Below are 20,616 nucleotides of genomic sequence, written 5' to 3'. Positions count from 1 at the left end.
CCCCTCTGTTCCTGAGGTTTCCTTCTGCACTCTGTGTGATATCATTTAATAAGATACAGAAGTAGCGTTAGATGTAGGAAACATCAGTTACAGAAATATCCCCTATGTTCTAATTGCATGCTGTCAGCAAGCATTTTCCTTTTTTTGGCTTCTTAAGCCAAGTTTTCACTAGGACATCCCCCTAATCCTTTTTGTTCATTTACATTTGCAATATGCAAGGGAAAAATTAGTCAGTGTGCACATAATTCTCTTTTTTTCATCACACCTAGATATTGGGTGTTCTCAGCTGTTGTTTCTAAAATAGCACATTGGATTTCAGCTTGGTAATAAGGATGTAAATTACTGTAAATTACTTCCATTTTTATGTTATCTTCTTAAAAAGAAATGTGTGTGTGAAAACAGCAGTTGTCCAATTGAGTTCGGTGCTAAAATATCATATTAGTTACATGTGCATATTTTTCAGACTGTGTTGAAAGTCTCCTGTTAACTTAAGTAGGCTTTTATGGACCTGAATTTTTAATGCAAATGATGTTGCACTTGCAGTATGTATACAGATAGTACTGATTGCATGAAGAAGATAAACTGTTTTTCCAGGTAAATTTCCAAGCGTTTTCTTCTTGTTCTCACATCCTGGAGAAAGATGGGGGTGTTTGTTAATAGGGTTATGTTGCACATTTTTACTTATGGTGTGAGTCGGAGAGACTACTGCTCTGACACAATTTAGCATCCCAAACTCTGGAATATTCAGATGAAATATAACTCACATGTCATCAGGATGCTGTATCAATATGCGGTCACATTTGAGACATCGCTTTAAAATGTGACAGGAAATGTTACAGAGATTCAAAGACACCATTTCTCCTAATTTCTAAAAGCAATCCTGGAAGTGCTAAACTTAGGTGGTGTTGCAGTGACCTGTGTAAGTATTCAGTCTGGATAATTTTTGAACTTCTTGCTACTTAGTAAGGCAGTAAATCTTTCTTTTAAACAAAGTTCTAATTACTGATCAGTCATTAGCAGTAACATTTGTAAACATCTGCTGCTCTTTTCTGTTTCCAGGGAAGAAGAGGCAAGCCAGGCCTCCCTGGAAAACCAGGACCGCCGGGACCTCCTGTGAGTATCAAGCAAGGGGACAGGAAATATCCACCCCATCTTGGAACAGGGATCTTTGGTTGATGTTTTTAAACAGCTTTCCTAAGCCTGGTTATAGTTAAAAACAGTTGGTTAGTGCTCTGCTGTATCAGATGGCTACTAGACCCAGCCTTTTTATGCAGCAGAGATAAAAGGACTGTGTCCGCAAACATGAGAGAATGTGCAGAACAATACAGAAGGGAATAACCAAGATGCTAACTGCTTTGGAGGAAACAGAAGATGTCTGGCATTTCAAAGAAAGACCAGCCATGTATACTAAATGGGAATACTGTGCATTCATTCACTTTACAAAACGCGTGATGCTCTGTAGAAGATGGGATAATTTCTGTCTCAGAGGGGTAATTTGAAAGATGAAGGACTTTGTGAAGCGTGTGCCAACTGCCTGAATGGCAGGGAGGATTATACCCAGCACTGGAATGAGCACTCAGCTGTGGTTCAGATGAGTTTACTGAAGAATTAAAAAGATTAGGAAATACATGACTTTATGAAAGGATTTATAATATGAAGCACTAACGGTTTTAACTCAGGTCTAAGAGGTTTGGGATTTATTTTTTAAGAGATACGTGATTTCAGATTCGAAAACAAGCATGAATCTGGGCCATCTTAACCTATAATGAATGCAGTCTTCTTCTGGTAGAGGAAGACTTTGTCATATTCATATATTTTATATTGTATATACGTATTGTATATATATATCGTATTGTAAAAATGCTGTCGTGCATAAAACAGCTGTTAATTTGTGGAATAAGTAAGCTGCTGCTGCTTCACATTCATGGTATCAAACAAGGATTTCATGATTCCTTTTTCTGCTTATATGAAACAGATAAAGGTCAGCAGTTTGCATGTCAAAACATTTGATTTGTGTACTTCAGGCTTACAGAGAGAGAAAACTTCTAGGTTTATTTCTAGAGAAGAGAATCTTGCTGCATTAAATAGAATTAGTAAATTGAAATAGATGCTATTTACAATTCTATAGAAACATAGCCCACCCCTTACATGTCACAAATCACAGTTATTTCCCTTTCTCACTGGGGGAAAAAAAAAGAAAATGTTCAGGAAGAAATTGATAATTATATTCATTTATCCTGCATATCCTGCATACAACTTAGTAGCTCCTGCTCCTCCTCTCCTACTCATTGTCATATTGAAGCCTTGTTTGAGTGTTTTTTACACCATGAGTTACTAATGCTAAAATGATGTTGCAGGCTCAGGGGTGTCCAAACAGGGAGAAGATGCGATGCAGAATTTTTCTTAATACAAATATGGAAAAAATGGCCTTTAAAATAAAAACAAGTAGAAAATAAAAACATAGAAGAGACAAGATGCATAACTTTTTATGAACCAATAAAAAACTGTATGTCTATTATAGATTTCTGCCATTATAGGTGTGCTTACAGGTCAGGCTTGGGAAGATGTATGACCTTTTACAAGCTCACCAGAAGCAATATGAGTGGAAGCTAAATTGCACTTTTATTATTTAAGACTATTTCAGATTTTCCTACAGCAATGCAAAGTTCCCCTTTTTCAGCACAGTAGGATCCATTCAAGGAGCACTGTATGGGGACTGTACCCCAGCACTGCTTTATCAGTCAAGCATTCCTCAAGTAGACATGATTTAAATATTGGGTAAAGATGTTTGTTTCTGTTATAAACATCTTGATACAGTCCTTATTTTGGATACAGCTACAGCAACATCTTGAATTCTTTTTCCACGACTGATAAAATAGTGTACAAAAAGCATGCTGTATAAGGAGTAATGCTTATTAATATGCATTGGCAGTATCCACATATTTAAAGTGCTAAAGCTTGTACATGCTCAAAAGACTTTAATGAGACTCATCATTTGTCCTCTCATTTTTAAGGCTCAGAACGCACTGGATTTTGCTGTATGGTTATTACTGTCACCCCTCTGCTTCTAACAGTAGTGGCAGCCTCCTCATGAATATGGATATAGCCTCTTCTTTGGCCTCAGAACTATCACTCCCACAGGCTGGTTGCAATCATAAATTTGGCATGCATAGGGTACAAAACGCTTAACATGTGAACTGACTTAACATGTGAAAATTGGGCTCACTACAGTCTGGAGTTTTCTCCAGAAAAAGTAAACTTGGTGCTTGATATTTCTAAAAAGTATGAAAGTTTTATTTCAGAAAAGGAAGTTTAAATTATTAATTTTTAGAGTAGCTATATAATGGGTCTTATCTGTTCATGCTGTGAGGTATATTGGAAAAACATCCAGGTGCTCTGCAATGACAAAAAACAAAACAAAACAAAGCAAAAATACTGTAAGATGGAAAATTCTGCCTCCTTGAGGACACTGGAGAGCAGATGCTGGGATCCTTGAGGTGTTTGATATAAAACACAGTGCTAAAAAATGGGGAAGGGGGGATGTAAACTACATTCTGAGCAGTCCAAAGGGCCATAAAATAAATTGGATGTTACCAAGGGGTATGCATTTGATAAATCAAAACAATTAATTTTCAGCTACTTCTGGCATTGCAGCAAGTAAGGTTTACTTTGTATTCTTAGTCTAACTCTTCGAGTCTAACTCCTCCTCGGTTCTCCCAGATACCTAGCCTGGTTTCTAGGGATTTTTATCCCCTCAGTAAAATTGATGTTTTTAGCAGGTTTCCAGTCCCTTAATATTATCTCCACATCTTCGGTTAAAAACCTGTATCACTGTCTCAGAAATGTGGATCTATTGGCAAGTGTTGATTGAGCTACTTGGTTTAAGTGGGACTCTGTTTAACTTCTTCCAGTTCTTTTCTATGTGTCATTTTTTTCCTTTGGTGCAAATAAGGCCACAAGTTGTACCAGAGAAGCTTTAGATTAGAAATAAGGAAAAACTTTTTCTCTCAGAGAGTGGTCAGGCACTGGAATGTCTGCCTGGGGAGGTGGTGGAGTTGCCATCCCTGGTGGTGTTCAAGAGGCATCTGGATGAGGAGCTATGAGGTATGGTTTAGTGGTTTGTGGTAGCAGCAGTAATGGGAAGATGGTTGGACTGGATGATCTTGTAGGTCCTTTCCAACCTTGTGATTCTGTAATTCTGTGATACATCCTGTGCCCACAGAAGTCAGAATCGAGAATTGTAGACTTTTAAAATCTACTGTTATTCCCTTCAGGTTCAGAATTCATGGATTGCATCCATGTTTCTGATGTTGTTTTTGAGTACTGTTCTACATATAATTTCACTACTAGAAAGCTGAGATATATGCCCCCACGTCACGCTCCAGTGCACAACAATTTAAGTTGAAAACAAGGAGCCCAAACGGTTTAAGTAGAACAGCAGCTCCCTCTAGTGCTTATTGATTGCTTCCTCCCTTTTAAAAAGCCCAGAGATCTGTTTTAAGCTTCTGTAAAATACACTATTCCTTTCTCCCTCAGAAATATTCTGGCTATTATGAGTATGAAATGAAAATCTCCATACCCTTCAAATGTATTCCATACATTTTCCTACATACATTTTCTTCTAAAATCCTGTGAAACAGATGCTGTCTCTTTCACATACTGTTATTATGCATGGTTCTATATTGAATTCCAAGCAATGATTTTACGAAATAACAACAAGAAATACTCTCTTATGCTGAGAGAGAGAATGCTGAGATGAGATTCTCAGTACAGCATTTTGATCTCACTGCAGAGCTGAACTGAGTTTTCTTCAGTAGTTGCTAACAAAAATATCTGCAGGACTTAGCATCACAGAAGAGGGTATAGCAAACCTTTTTTAAGAAGTGTTTAATTCACCATTTTTCTAGTTACATCACCAATACCTTTATTTTTCTTTCTGTAGTTAAATGTATGGAACGCGTCTGAACTTAACATTTATATGCTGTTGGCCTAGTGATGCACTCGCCAAATTCTGTAACTTTCCCTTAGGCTTAGGCAAAGTGCTCTTTTGATGGTCAAGGCCTGAGGAATCACTGCTTGCCTTCTGTTCAGAGTTCTGTTAAGGGAAGGTCATTTGTGTTTCTACTAGTGAACTAGGGATTCTATTGTGTTTCTAAACTGCATGGCAACAGGCATTGGTTTGCATATTTTCGTTGTTTGTGGGAGATACTGACAATGAAACTGGATAGTATAGGGCACAACGTGGATTTAGTGAAACCTTTCTAAGGTATGGAGTTTACATTTTTATTTTACTTCAGTAAGTAGGACAGAAAATGAAATTGTTCTGGTTTCTCCACTAAGGGTTAACTTGATCTCTTCTGTTCCAATTTTCTCTGTCTCTGCTGGAACAGAATAATTTCCATTTCTAAATAGTTCCCCTTGCCGTGGATCATCAAATTGTTTCAAAAATAAAGAACAGCAAGCTAGAATTGTTCTACGTACTTCTACAAGCATAGCAGCATTCTCTGGGGTGAGTCAGAGTAAGATTTCTGCCCAGTGTAACTATTTTGCAGAAGAGAAGTACCATCAATATTATTATTTAAAGCCATGAAGCATATGATTTGGCCAAGTGTCATCTTGTCTAAGAAGCTGTATGTGGCAGAGAGCACACAAATAAATGTTGAGTCACCTAAATCATAGGTTAACACACTGCAATCAAGATTATTCATTCTCTTATATCTCTGCTGTTTTCTATCGAAATGTTCAAAGTTATTGTTTGCAAACAGAATGAATATACTTTACTTTCCCTGTGTTCCCAGAAGTTTCTTTAACTAGGGATCTGAAGCATCAAATTCTTTATATCAAGAATTGGTTCACCAGGGTTCGTCAGCTTCCTTTGCAAGGGGCTGAACTTTGTGTCTTTATCAATGAAATCATTCTTTACAGATTACCATGAAGTCTCCTTAAGGTCTTAAATTGAAATAAGGTTCATTTTTTGTCTGTGTTTCATACAAGGCAGGGGAGAAGTTCACAGCCTACTTGAGTTCCTCCATTTAATTCCATACAGTTTTGTTCCCTCTTATTCAATATGTATGTCAGTGCCACCAGCGCAGTTATCTTAAGTAGCCAGCAGTTTGCGTTGAAAATCTCATTTCCTCTGCCTCAGGAAATACTGTCATTCTACCAATATTTTGCAATTGAATGAATGTTATCAGTTAATTACAATAAACAGAAAATCAAAGCAAAGGTAAGTGAAAATTGTCAGTAGCATTTTTGGTATTGCTGGACATTCTGCTGCATGTTAGAAAAATAACATAAATGCCTAAAAGGCAGCAGGGGAGTGACTGGCAACAACTGGTCATGTGATTTATTTCTATGCATTTAAGTTTTTAAAATTCATATAAAAATGTAATTTATTTATTTAATTCATGTAATGTATTCTGTTTTGACAAACAACATCATTCATTTTGCTCTTCGGAATAATTTTTCAGTGCTACATAACTACAGTGATCAGTTCTGTGTTTTTTACATTATAGTAATCAGCAAATGGTATTTTATTTTCAAGACTAGGTGTAGACCTGAAATAATTGCATAAACTGATTACACCGAGTCACTTTCAGTGCTGCATTCTCATAAATGGCCTGTTCTTGAGGTACAACCACTGCAATTCACTTGCTACATGGACAGTGAGAATGGGTACAGTTCTCAGCAATCACAGAGTGCAAACAAAGTACAGAAGTTAAGGGAAGAAAGTACATTTTAAACCAACGTAATTTCAGTTTGTTTCTACCTTGACAATGGAAATTACTTCTGAAACCTTCTTATAATTTTCATAAATAATTAGGATGTATTTTCAGTTCTTATCTGTATGCGTGTATTCCCTGTGTGCTTCAGTTACCTCAAGTGCTCAACATAATAAACAACATTAAAAAAAAAAAAAAAAAGATAAAAAAATAAGGAAGCCCTGCTCAAGTGACCTTCTCATTGGTATTTCCATAGGAGCAAGCTTGAAAAACATCCAAAGTGGCAGATGTGCAAAATTCTCATTCAAAAGGCAGAAGTTGCATGCACAGTAGTTCTTTAGCCTGTGTTAATTTTCTTGCTTATTCACTTGCAAACCAGTTGTGTAGTCACCTATAGAGACTTCAAGAGTGGCTTATGCAGCTAGATTACTAGAGTGAAATGAGAAGGAATGGAAGACAGAAGCTAGAGTTTAGGAGGACTCCCTTGAGTGAAAGTATTTTCTGTTGCTGTAGAAAAAAAAATGATTCTTTTTGTTCATTTTATTATGGAAAGACTGATGGAATTATTAAATCTACATCAATGTTTGGAAATGGAAAAACTAAGAGAGGTGGTTTACCTCTGGCTAACACAAAGCCTGTGACATTGTCAGGAATGCAACACAAATATACTTCAAGGTCCTCCCAGGGCCTCAGTCACAAGATAGTTCTGGGGCATCATGAGGTTTTGTCATTTTCTCAAAACAGCAACATATCAAAAGGGTTCCTAATTTGTCAAAAATGATTTATATGATGTATATTTAGTATCTGAGAGGTCAGAGTTGGTGGCAGATAGAGCATGTGATCCTTTTTCTGTTTTATTATTGCAGCAGACTTGTTTTTACTGTTTTTCCACTGGAGGGGAGAAAGAGGGGAGGGGAAGTGAAGGAGACAACTTGGTGGCAAATGACAAGCACTGATAAATTCTGATTTTTTGACCATTTGCCACATTAGAGAGTCCCTGTTAAAACCTTGTGGTGTTAAGGTGGAGACATAGAATAATTATAGAGTGCCGTTGTGGTTCAGTCCCAGTTTGGGTCTGTCATCTTTAACATTCATATCAGAGCATAAATTCTCCCATTAATTGTAGAAATCAGCATTGAGAGAACATCTCAGTCAGAATATCATGACAATACTTATATTGTTTTTCATTGTAAATCTAAAGTGACAGCTCGCTTCCAAAATAAAATGAATTTTAAAATGATGGGTTTGTGTCTCTTCCAGTGACAGTGAACAAAGATGGAGAGACACCGTAAGGTTTTGTGTGGTATATACAGTAGAAGTAAATACACCGTTATTACTACTCAGCAGTAAAACTGTCAGCAATATTTGCACAGATTAACTCTTAGCAGATCAATATTTTCCTCGGATCTCTACGTGAAGTCAGCAGACACTTTCTCAATTTTTCCAGAAATTCATTGGAGTCCTGGTCCTGTGCTGCTGTGAGTTTGGCAGAGGTTCTTGTACAGGAAGTCTCACCAATAGCATTTTCATCTTGACAAATTGCTGTCATGGGTGAGATGCAATTTGACTTCTGACTTTTTCTAAGAATTTTACAGAGCATCTAGCTTGAAAATAGGAGAAAATGTCAATAGATTTTTATTCTGTTTCCTATTATGATGTGTTCCGGAGTACTTCTGTAGCATATGCAATGTGTGTGTAACAGCAAGGCTTATAGAACAATTAACAAGGACCTTATAGAAGTATAAATCTGTGATTAAATTCTCTGACTAATCTCTAATGTCTGACATAGAGCCTTACTGATAAGCAGACTCTATTGTCTTAAGGAACAACCCTTCCCAAAACTGAACAGAGTTCAGCTTCATAAAGTAATCTTTAGGGAACATCTACGCCAGCTACATTCTTCCTACTAACACAAAAGCTGCAGGTTCCTGTAAATTGTCTCTAATTATAACACAACAGAACAAGCCTTGCCTTTGTGCCTTGTCTCAGTCAAATGCTGTTCATTCAGACCAGATGACTGGAACAGGTATTTTTATCTCATTAATGCAGTCAGATGTTTCTTACAGCATCATGAGTGGCTATAGTTCATACTGAATGATATTTAAATCACAGCTTTAAGAGAGATAATTTTCTGATTCTTAAATTTTCAGTTTTACTTCATGAGATTTTTACTCAACTTTTTGCGTTCTGTCCTGATTCAAAGACCTGAAAATCTTATTGAAGGCCTGGTTTGTGGCAGAATACATCTAATATATATATTTTTTAAAATTTATGTATATATACATATATCTCCAACCTAAGCCTGCATTAGATTAGGAGCATGTTCTCCTTTTTTTGAAATTCTAGGTGAAAGTTGTCTATGTCTAAACTCACAGAGCCAATAAAACTAGAAAATCTCAGAAAATTCTGTCATTTCTCAATTTCCCTTTCAGTACTCAGAGTACAAAAATCTAACTGGTTAGTCACACCTGGAGCTGCTTCCACATCAAAATTTGTGCTTTGAGTTAGTGAAAGGAATCTTTTAAAATGCTGCAGAAGATTCAGTTCATACCAGAAAAGGTTCCTATTAAAACTGATGTGAATGTCATCTCTGCCTTCTCTGACAGATGGATTCACTACAAAATAGTTGCCAGTTTTCAAAACTCAAGGATTTTGAAACTGATTATGCCTCTCATTGTGCCTGGGAAAATAACTAGGTAGACAGATATGTAGATAGATAGATAGATAGATAGATAGACAGACAGACAGACAGACAGACAAAAAAGATATAATGAGTTTACAGAAAATGATTTATTGTGGAAGCAAATAAAAATCTAAATCCCTTTACAGGAACAGGGCTCCTCAAGTACAAACAGGTAAAGATAACATTAGTTAAATTAAAATGATCTTCTGATAAATGTTTTTTCCTTACAGGGTCCTTCTGGACTAGAAGAAATTCTGGATTCATTGAACAAGCATCATAATGAGGTAAGGAAATTTGAGTTGTCTGTGTCTGTGTGCTTAATGGCTAAGAAGCATCTAAGATAGAAGTTACCACAGTTTCGACCTTTGCAAACTACATTCCAGATTCATCTGAAAGGTAGATCCTTCCCTGCTCCCCTTCTGCACCCCTACGTAGGCTCAGTCTGCAATCTGTTTGCACAGCTACTATATATCTATCCTGCTGCCATACATCTTATTTCCCGCATCTCATACTCCTCTATTTTTGACTGCTGTAACTCAGAAAGGAGGAAGCTGGACCACCCAGCTGTTAGCATAACGCACCAGCTCCCCAGCTCTAAACATAATTGCTCAAAGTCATACATGACATTTCTTCTTTCTTTCCTTAACTTGATGTGATCCTAAGAATAGAGAGGAAAGGCGAGAAGGTAATTAAATAAGGACTGCTGGATATCTGTAAGAGTTACATGTATATATTGTAGACTAATAAGAATATTGTCTTACTTATATGACATTTTACAGCTAGAAGCACTTCATAGAAAGTTGTTAAAATAGCATTTGAGCTGCCATTTTCTCCTATATACTCTTACACAGGTATTTCAGATCATTTATTCAGACATAGCATCTGCCATTGTAAAGCACTGTGATTCACGGAACATGCAAGCTTTCTTAATTACATGCTGAAATTCAGATGCAATTTGTCTGAATAAAGATTCATATTTCGTTCAAAGGCTTATGAAGAGTTATTATAGGAATTGCTTAATACAGAGGCTAATGTATTTTTCCTGATTTATGTCATGCTTATCAAAACTGGAAGATATTCAACTCCTTTAGTGTTAAAATGCATAACTATGAAAAGTGGGTGAAATCAGACTACTTTTATTACATAACATATCCAGATGAGTACAAAAATCTTTTTTCAGGGATGAAAAAAAAAAGATTCTGGAGTGAAATTCATGTCAAATATCTGTTTCATTTTGCTTTTGTCACTGATGGGGTATTTAATCCATTTCAAATCAGTCTATAAATTTAGAGCTTGGATCAAGAATAGAAGTATGATTTTGTTTGCTATCTTGTGTGTTTTTATACCAGGAGATTAAGTTTCTGGATTTGATCTACCATTTCACCTGCATGTGTCTAAGTTTTATTTATTCTTTCTGTTTTTTCACTCGTTTATTTTTCTTTCCAGAGGCAGCTTTCATTGATAACAGTCCTGTTTTCTCTATCAATATCATATTTACTGTAACTCATTCTCTACCTCTGGCCTATTAAATTTTTTTACCCTGAGGGTCCCTTTAAGGTTAATTCTGTATCAGGGAATACAAACCCCAGGGATCTTCAGGAACTTGTGAGCATCTGTCTCCAAGAGTCCCATTTCTTGACATTGCATGACTCTGAGAGTTCCTAAGGTGTCTTATATTTCCTAATTAACAGTCTTCTGGAAAAATGTAGACCAGCTGCTCTGTGTCTGTAAATTAATTGTCTCATAAATTCTGAACTGCTAACCAACATTCCTCTTTCTTCAGCTGTCTAGCTTGAAGATTTTAATGACTCTGTCATGAGCAATTAACCGTTCAACAAGGAAATGCTAAGATTTTGTTTCAGAGGAGAGAGTTGATGGCTTTCTGATTCAAGTAGCAGGTTTTAAATACACAGGCTTTTTATAACTACTTGTTCAGATCTTGCTAGGATCAACTGAAGTCTCCGAAGGAACAGCAAATATGTTTGTCTCTGTACATTTTACAATGGGAACGGGATATTCCCATCAAGGAAGTCGTCAGAGATGCGGCTGCTTTGCCATTGATTTTTAATTTAGGTAGATATATACAACATTAACTTACGTTTTTTTTTTCTTTTTCCTTTTTTTTTTTTTTTTTTTTCACACTGTTGCACAGTGTGATGAGTGTTGATTTTGTTCAATGCATCTCAAAGGTACCAAGCAATTTTTCATGTTCCAGTATATAATTTCTAGTGTGCTTTGATTGTTAGCAATTATGAGATTATATTTCAGTCAGAGGCTTTTTGAGTTTTCTTACACCACCAGGGAAGTTTTGCCTTCTTGCAACATTTTATGCACATTCTCAAGAATTTCTTGGGCTCTTGTTTCTGTTGGTGGAGTTTTTTTAATTGCTTAGATTGTGACCATATTTTTATAGCTATAGTGACTTTAAAACCAGAGTTTCCTGAGAGTGTTAGTACAGCTTCTTTTGTTGATATTTCTAGGAGTCACAACAAACACTGCCAGCAAGAAAGGTGGGAAATGAGAGATGATCTGAAGTCACATCATAAATTAATACCAACTTTTCTGTCTTTTTTTCTGAGTATATTATCTGGTTCTTAAGCCTCTTGTATTTCTTCTGATTTCTGTATGGTACCAATGAGTTGCCATGATTGCAGTGTATTTATACAGTTCATTGCAACTAAGCTTTTTCTGGCTTAGTATTAATCAGTGTATCAAGTAAGAAGGCTATTGTCCACGTCTTCACATGTGTAATTTTTTTGTGCTGTATGTATAATGAAAGAGCGCTATGAATAGAATCTCTGATTTACAGCAGCAAGTGGTGCTGAATGGCAAACTAAATACATCACTCTTTCTTTAATGAATTTGAGGGGAATCTGCTTAAGATAAGAAGAGGCACTGATCCCTAGTTGGTAGGAGGCAGTGCTGAAGCATTTTTTTCCTCTTCATTCCTCCCTTGTGCCTGTTCTTATTTTCATATCCCTTCTTGTGCTTTTATATCCCTTACTTCTGTTCTTTCACTGTATTTACAGAGATGCTTTGCATGCATTTGATACATGCAATTTTTCCCTTCATTATGCCAAAAGATGGTTCTGCCCTGCTCTGTACCTAATATTTCTTTGGTGACCTGTGAACGATGATTCATGCTGTTTATATGGTCTCAGGCCTCTGTTATCATCCTTTGCTTGGGCTTTCAAGGTCCGTCTTTGTCATCTTTTTAATTTACATTATATTCAGGTATAAGGTCATTTCAGTCAGCCCTGCTTCTAAACATCTTTGGAAAGGGCGTACAGATCAATTTAATCTGAAATGTTCTCCAGCATATAAAAATGAAACAACAAAGTGAAACAACTGAAACTATATCACAATCTGCTTTGGAAATTTCTCAGAATTACACATTGATTTGTGAATAATTCATCTTTGTTTTCAAAAGGCTTTTTCTTCAGCATATTTTTCTTGCATTTTATTATAGAGAGTGAATGAGCATAAATATGCGAAGAGCATAGAAGCAGCTTTTTGTTTGAATACCTTTTTTATGTCTCCACATATGCAAAAGAAATGCACAAGTCAGGATAAATCATAACTTACAACCTACTCCTTACATAATGACAGTCACCTAGGTTGTTCGAGGTCCAGCAATAGTCAGCTTCTGCTCACCAGTATTCAGGTTCCCTCAGCATCTACCTCTTCCTCTGGAGCTGGTATTTGTAATCAGTTTAGCAACTGTTACAAACCCTGAACACTATAGAAGATCGTTCAGGACCTTAATGTTTATTAAATAACTGGATTTTATTCAAGTTATGTTCAGCTATATTTCAAAAATGTTAATAAAATGTAAATCTATTTACATTCATTGTAATACTTCCCTTTTTGCAGACACAGAAACCAGAAAGTGGCAAGGGAAATTTCCTAGTATTTCCATTCAGCTCAGTGGCAGATGTTTTAAGGCTTAGATTCCTTCAGTCCAAACCAAAGCTCATTCACTATTTTTGTAGCTTTTTCATTATCATTAAAAGAAAATGTATTCCCTATAGGTAACCTGAAACTAAGCTTTGTAAAAACATAACTCTTTATTTTGTCTTATATTGTGTCTTTACCTTGTACAGGAGAATAAATAGGTGCAGTTCTAAAGTACGTTAGAAACATACAACCTGAACTCCAGTTTCCTTAAATCTGTCTTTTATGAGAAACAGTGTGAAAAGCCTGCTGAACATGTTAATTTCCTCTCTTTCTGTCTCATCGCTGTAATAGAAGTCCATGTTGCTCAGATGAAAAAGATTTGTGTTTTTGTCATAGTTATGTTTGTTGTTCTTTTCAAACATACCTGAGAAAAGAACTATAATAATTAACAAAAAATACATATATTATTTGCACTAATTTAAGAGGAAAAGAATCACAAATTTGCATAGCAATATTAAGCATAGATATTTGCCTCTTATGCTTTTGTGTGTGATCTGCAAATGTGAGTAGAATACGAATGCATGAAAAAGTATGTGTTGCTGTAATACTTTACTGACATTTATTGTATGGGAATTTAGTATTCCTCTCTGGAAGTAAATTAGGACTTCTGTGTTTATGTACTGGTAAATTACATGCAATTGTAATAGTAACAAAGTCCTAAATCAATGTTGACATGTTTTTTGTTATGGTATTTCTTCCCAGAGTGATACCAGACTAATGGGATTACTTGGGAGTCCTGGATCTGAAGGCCAAAAAGGAGAAATTGTAAGAATTTTGGATGAAATTTGGAGAAATTCTGAAGCTGCTATTTAACCTATCTCTGTTATCTTTACCATAGCATATCTAATTTATCACAGTGGCCTCTGAGGCATGTCACTCTTTGATTGGTGTAGTCCAATATCCAGCTCGTATAGCATCCTGAAGGTATTGCATGTAAACCTCTGCTCTCTAATCTGCAATAGCCAAAAAGGGAAACTGCAAGAATTATGCATGGCTTCCATAGCCCTGTCTGAGGAGAACTGAACTGAAATGACTTTCCTGCTTGAGGCAAAAGCCTCCAAATAACTCAAAATTCAGCTAATATTTTAATAGTAAATCATGACCATTAAAAGTAATTTCTCTGTAATGATTGAATTTACTATACCAAAAACACTATTAGCTTATAAGAATTACATGGAGGTCAAATTCTGACTGTATAACATTATGTTATCTGTAGGTATTTGTCCTAGATAATCAGTGGAATGATTTTTTGTCAGCTGTCTGCTTTTAAATGTGGAAGAAGAAAGGAAAAAGCACTGTGACTGTCACAGGACTGAGAACAATTCATACTGAGAAGCCTACCAATTTGCTGTAGAATGTAGTTGTTTAAATAAATTTGGAAATGTTCAAATCTCTATTTTCCGTGGCAGTAAAAGTTAAGATTTTGTGCCCTACATAAAATAGAGTGCAGATGAAACACAAGGGGAAATTTTCCATTTGTTAGAACATAAAAGATTTTAAATATAATTTACTTTGTTTAAAGGGTCAGAAAGGAGAAATAGGAATGCCAGGTGCAAAGGGTGAAAAGGTAAGTTAATTCATTATTTCTGTGCTTCTGTGCAATGCTACAAAGTGTCTGACTGTATGGATTAAATCTTGGAGAATATACTCAAAGTCAAGAGAAATTTATTTTGGCTTAGGAAAAGATGTCAGCTTCTGAATGCCCCTAGTAATTTTCTCAGGGTCTACACTGAGAAAATATTTACATATTCAAGTAAATTTCACTATTCCAACAGCTCACAACAGTCCTAATTTTGCTATTCAGTGATATCTTTACTTCAATACCATTTTGTTTCAGCTGACGTTTTCTAAGCATTTTTATTGAGAATTTGATGTGTGTAGGTATGCATCTCTCACAGAAAGTATTGCAGTTCATGTATTCATATTTTATATATTTTATATAGGTTAAAAAAAAAGAGAGAGAGAGAGAGAGAGACAACATTGTTTCAAGAGTTGTTCACCAAAAACAGACACGCATTTGCTGTTTACTGCTTGAAAATAACCCTATATTTTCAATTCCTTTGTTTTCACAGGGAGAAAAGGGATACAAGGGAGATCCAGTGAGTATAACTATGTTTTTATCTGTTTGTGGGAATAATTTACATTTCATGTGTTGTTGTTTTTTTTTTTGTATGGGGTTCCTATAGCAATTCTTTTATTTGTATACTTCCATTAGATTCAGTGATTTTGTATCGTAACACATTTATCATTTCCTTACACGTGCATCAAATTCAAACCAGTTGAGATCAATTCGAACACTGAGATGTGGCTCAGTACCCAGTTCTTCACCATTTCTATTGAGACAGATGAATTGTCAGTTGTTACTGTCCCTGAACTGAGTTAAAACTACACACTTTTCTTGTTCCCTAAAGGTTTTTTCTCTCTCCCGTTCATTTAACAAAATTATGTGTGGGCCATAATTTTATTGTTCCCAGAGTGTAGCATTTAATAGTGGGCACTACTTTTATAGCAATCTTATGTGTTCATAATTTCTTGCTAGTTGGGGGGGTTATTTTAGGAACACTTAGTCTTTAAGTGACTGTTTATATGTGTTGCTTTTTTAAATTAACTATTGTCCTCTCATAACATTGGGCAGAAGCTTGCTATATTTTTTCTTACACAACTGAAGGTTGCTTAGATACTTGTGATAAACATGTTATAATAACCAAAATAAGGCACACTGTAATAATGCATTGTTTTGGAGATGAATGTTATGTCACAAGTACTGATTTATTTTGAAAGAATAAGCTTTAGACTAGAGAAGATCTCAAGTGAAAACTTCAAGCAGTTGTTCTTGAAAACTCTAGAAAAACATGCAGTCCGAATTTAAATGAAAGAGAAATGTTTTTCAGTTTCCACAAGGCATCAGAAATTCTTTAATTTTATTCCCAATATTTTTTAAGTTTGCAAGTGTGACATTTTAGGGTAGAGAGTTGAATTAATAATCGATCCTAAAGTTTCTGCTTCTTATGGTCATATTTGCTGTTTTCAGGGAGAAACTGGAAAGGAGGGATTAAAAGGAAATAAGGTATTATTTTACAAGTACATACTAAATTCATTTGTAGTGTGCATACCTGGTTCTGGGAGACATAACAATAAAGCTGTTAATTTCTCAAAAAATATTGTTAGGGTGAAACAGGAGACCCTGGACCACCTGGTCTCATCGGAAATCCAGGATCTAAGGTATGTGAAAAGCATTTTTGTAGAATTAACATAGCAACTACAGACATTGTTGTATGCTGTGTATAAATTTCAGTATGTGCTGATAGTACCCAAGCTCCCTAGATCATCAGAAAGCATCACAGGTTATGTAGATGGGGGTCCGCAGACCTGTAGTGATAAAAATGATTCTCTAAGTAAACTCCTTAGACTGGAATGTAAGCATAAATAATAATAAGTATATGCATTATAAGAGGTAAAACAAGTTGTAGCCTTCCCTGAAGAGATAGACATAGATGTGTTTTGATGTGTTTTTTTAATTATATGGCAGGTGTACATTCTCTTCTTGGAAAAGAGCTTATTAGAAAGAGTAGTGCACTGGAAGTCTCCAGAATATAGATAAAGATGGGGATTGCAAAGGAGAAATTAAATGGTGACTTGATGCAAACCCTAACAATCCTTTGGATCTCTAAAAGACTTGCCCAGATGGTTTAATGTATAGTGGTGACCTCGATTTCCATAGCTGTAATAAGTTATTTCAGGAGCCTGTACCTAAAAGTACACATTAACCTCCAATGTGATGACTTTTATCTCAAGTGTGTACAATATCTTACAGGGACTGCAAGGACCTCCAGGACCTATCGGACCCAGGGGAGAGCCAGGAGAAGTTGTATGTATTGTGTAATTTCATGGAACTGTGTAAGTTTGGCATGTGAGCAGTTAGCTAGTGAAACAGTGGCACAGAAGTTACCATAGGTCCTCCTCTCATGACTGGTACCGTAGAAATCAGTTGTCAAGGCACACTGAGGTCTGTGCTGCAGCTTAGTGTTCTGTGATTTACTTATGTTCTTTTTGTCCTCACATTACCGTCTGCATGAGTATGTGAGAATGGTGGTACTATTATTTTTTTAATTCACAGTTAATTAACTCTACAAAAATTGCTCTTGCCTCACAAGATTAGGTGAAAACTGAAAATCTCTGACAAAATGTGAGAAGTATTGTAACCATGAGCTGGAAAGAACAGTGTGTGTGAAGCAAAGTGAGGATAAATAGGGAAAGTAAGGGTACTCCAAGGATTGGAACACAGTGTTCCTTATTCTTTCTGTCTTTATTTTCCTACTATCCTGATTTGATTTATTTCTCGTAAAAAGGGTAAAGATTAATAAGTGGAACAGATTTTTATTTTTTTTTAATGTGTTTACTATCTTAACATTTAGGCCAAATTTATGAGCAAAACTTGCTCAGAACCAGACTCATCCTTTACCTAATTCTGTTAAAATAGGAGCAGCATTAAATCTTTAAACAGAGACAATGGGAAGAAATTAACAGAAAACCCCTTTACTGAATTACTCCTAAATTACTAAAATACTCCTGTAGAGAATGGAAAAAAATAATCATATGATTGTCAATTGGTATTGTAAATGAAATGTATAGAGACTTGCTGATAGTCATAAAATGCTGAAAGCCACTGTATGGTTCTGTTGGTGAAAAATAGCTCAAATAGGGAACGCTGACAGGTGGCAGATAATGCGTGTGTTTGTATGTGTGTGACTGTCTAAACCTCAACCTCTAAAACCAGAAAGGTACAGCTTGCTCAATGCAATGGTAGGAGCTGCTTTTAAATTCTGATAGCACCTGTACTAAACAAAAGTGACACAAATGGGTTCTTCAGTTAATAGAGGTGCAGGAGAGACTCCCCAGTGTGGAAACTGATCATCAGTTGCACACATATACTACTTGGATTGAAACAATCAAGGGGTGAGAGTACCAGGAAGAAGTGGTGTCAAAAAAGATTTCCTGAGAAGATTCATGGTGATTCAGAAGATCCCCTGGTGATTCAGGTGGGGAATTTGGAAAGCTCTGCCTCCATCTGGACTGTCACAAGTCCATGGGATTGGATGGGCTCCATCCTAGGGTGCTGAGGGATTGTTTAGCTTGGAGAAGAGGAGGCTCAGGGGAGACCTTATTGCACTCTACAACTTCTGGAAGGGAGGTTGTGATGAGGAGGGGTTTGGCCTCTTCTCCCAGGCAACAAACAGGACATGAGGAAATTGCTACAATTTGTAGCAGAAGAGGTTTAAATTAGACATAAAGATAAACCTTTTTTCTCAGAGGGTGGTCAGGCACTGGAATGGCTGCCCAGGGAAGTGGTGGAGTCACTGTCCCTGTCAGTGTTCAAGAGGCGTCTGCATGAGGAGCTATGAAATATGGTTTAGTGGGTTGTGGCAGCTACAGTAATGGGAAGACAGTTGGACTAGATAATCTTGTAGGTCCTTTCCTACCTTGTGATTCTATGATTCCGTGATAAGAAGATCTGTGCTCAGATGGAAGATCTTGGCTGGAGTAATGGTTCAGAAAGCCTGTGGAGGTCAAGGAGATGCATGGAAGCATTTGTTAGGAAACACCCAGGTAGCTTAGCCACTAAAACTGGTAATGATAGACAATTTGCTGCCCAACAAACTCAGATGAGCAGCATTCTCCTTGATGGAAAAGAAGGTCAAAAACTAATGAATATAACACTAACGGGCGAACCACTGAGTGAGAGTGTGAAATAATTAAGAGGGATAAAAGCTTTCATCTCAGCTGTACTTAAAGAAACCCCGATATCCAGTTCCACTACAGGCTGTCAAGTGATATCAGAAGCAGGATACAGACATTTTGAACCATGAGACCACGTGGCCTATGGAGGGGAATCCTCCAAGAGGAGTATGTACATGTACATGGTCACAATGTCTGCTCCAAAGTCAAATAAATTTAAACTTTCATATATTATTTTAATGATTTGCTGTAAGCAGAATATTTTTCAGTTTTTTGTTTGTTTGTTTCTTTCTTTCTTTTAATTTGAAAGACTGGTTGGAACAAGTAGCTGTCTATATTAAGGACAGAATACAACAGAGAAAATTAGCACAGCTGTTCAGTCCTCGCAGTTGTCATGGACATGTCATCATACTTCATATACAGATGTTTATAAATCTATGTTTTCCACTGTAAAAACAGTAAAAGCAATATATACTCCTGTGTCTTTCTCAGAAAGGTTGTTTTCCATTTACATTTAGACACCATGCTTAGATGTGACTGTTTGATTTCATCAGTTTTTGACATTTACAATGGAAATAAAAATGTTTGATACAATAGTTGGCTGAATAAAATGGAAGAGTTATGACAGAAGTTTTCTTTATCTATTCAAGCATAGTAAGAGAATCGGGTATTGATTTAACCTTCTGGAGTATTTGAATAGTTTCCATTTGTTTTATTTTATCCCATTTCGTTGTGTTTGTAATAAATCTTTGATAAAAGGGCAACAGAAGATACTCATGTTAAAATGTGAAAAGTCACAAGAAGATTTAGAAATTATGAAAGAATGTGCAGGATTAATTTACTGAGGCTTTTAAGAGATAAAATTGCATTATGGACTTCACACAGGAGGTCAAAAAAGACAAGGCTTAAAACTCAAGTTGGTATCTACAACCAGCTCCCTTAACAAAAAGTTTGGTTTCCAAGAGTTGGGAACATTTTGAAATAGAAGTAAAAGAAAAAAAAAAACCTCTGCAGTTCAGTTCTGAAAAGGTCCAGGAAATAATTTTGATTATTAAATATTGATTTAAAGAAAAAAATGATTCATAAATTTTCTTAACGAAGCATTATTTAATTTGTACTCTTTAGCACTATAGGTCAGTACTATGTACGGTAAATAATCTAGTCTAAGCTCATTTTCATCTGTAACTTTAGATTTGAAGAGAATAGGTATAAAAATGTTCGGTTTTATTAACATACACTTAAATATTTTATTATTTTTATTATTATTGTGTTAATTCCAGGGCTTACCAGGAGAGCATGGGTTGCCAGGAATGCCCGGAATTAAAGGAGAAAAGGTATATTCTAGCTGTTCATTAATAAGATTGGTATAATAGAACCTGTTAGACTGTCTTGTGAAGACTGTTTCAATTCATCTGTAGCACATCTGTGCAGCAGCTTTATGAATTGATTTAGAAATGTACAAGCAGCAATTGCTGTCTCCTTTGTTATACTTCAGGCCAGTTTGTCAACCCAATTGCT

General features: G+C 36.0%; 1 protein-coding gene across 5 annotated transcripts in view; it reads left to right on the top strand.

Moving 5' to 3' along the window:
* COL19A1 (collagen type XIX alpha 1 chain) overlaps positions 1-20,616 on the top strand; it is a 172,794-nt gene that overhangs the window by 116,731 nt on the left and 35,447 nt on the right. For all 5 annotated transcript variants that reach the window (XM_015859135.2, XM_015859140.2, XM_015859137.2 and 2 more), the window contains 9 exons: positions 1,060-1,113; positions 9,636-9,689; positions 14,065-14,127; positions 14,885-14,929; positions 15,435-15,461; positions 16,394-16,429; positions 16,531-16,584; positions 17,177-17,230; positions 20,379-20,432. In XM_015859135.2, coding sequence (XP_015714621.1) covers positions 1,060-1,113; positions 9,636-9,689; positions 14,065-14,127; positions 14,885-14,929; positions 15,435-15,461; positions 16,394-16,429; positions 16,531-16,584; positions 17,177-17,230; positions 20,379-20,432 — 441 coding nt within the window. The remainder of the gene's footprint in view (positions 1-1,059; positions 1,114-9,635; positions 9,690-14,064; positions 14,128-14,884; positions 14,930-15,434; positions 15,462-16,393; positions 16,430-16,530; positions 16,585-17,176; positions 17,231-20,378; positions 20,433-20,616) is intronic.

This window comes from Coturnix japonica, chromosome 3, assembly GCF_001577835.2.
Source record: "Coturnix japonica isolate 7356 chromosome 3, Coturnix japonica 2.1, whole genome shotgun sequence".
In the NCBI taxonomy this organism is placed as follows: Eukaryota; Metazoa; Chordata; class Aves; order Galliformes; family Phasianidae; genus Coturnix; species Coturnix japonica.
The sequence above is the reverse complement of the archived record's forward strand: the minus strand, read 5'-3'. Positions and strand labels throughout refer to the sequence as shown.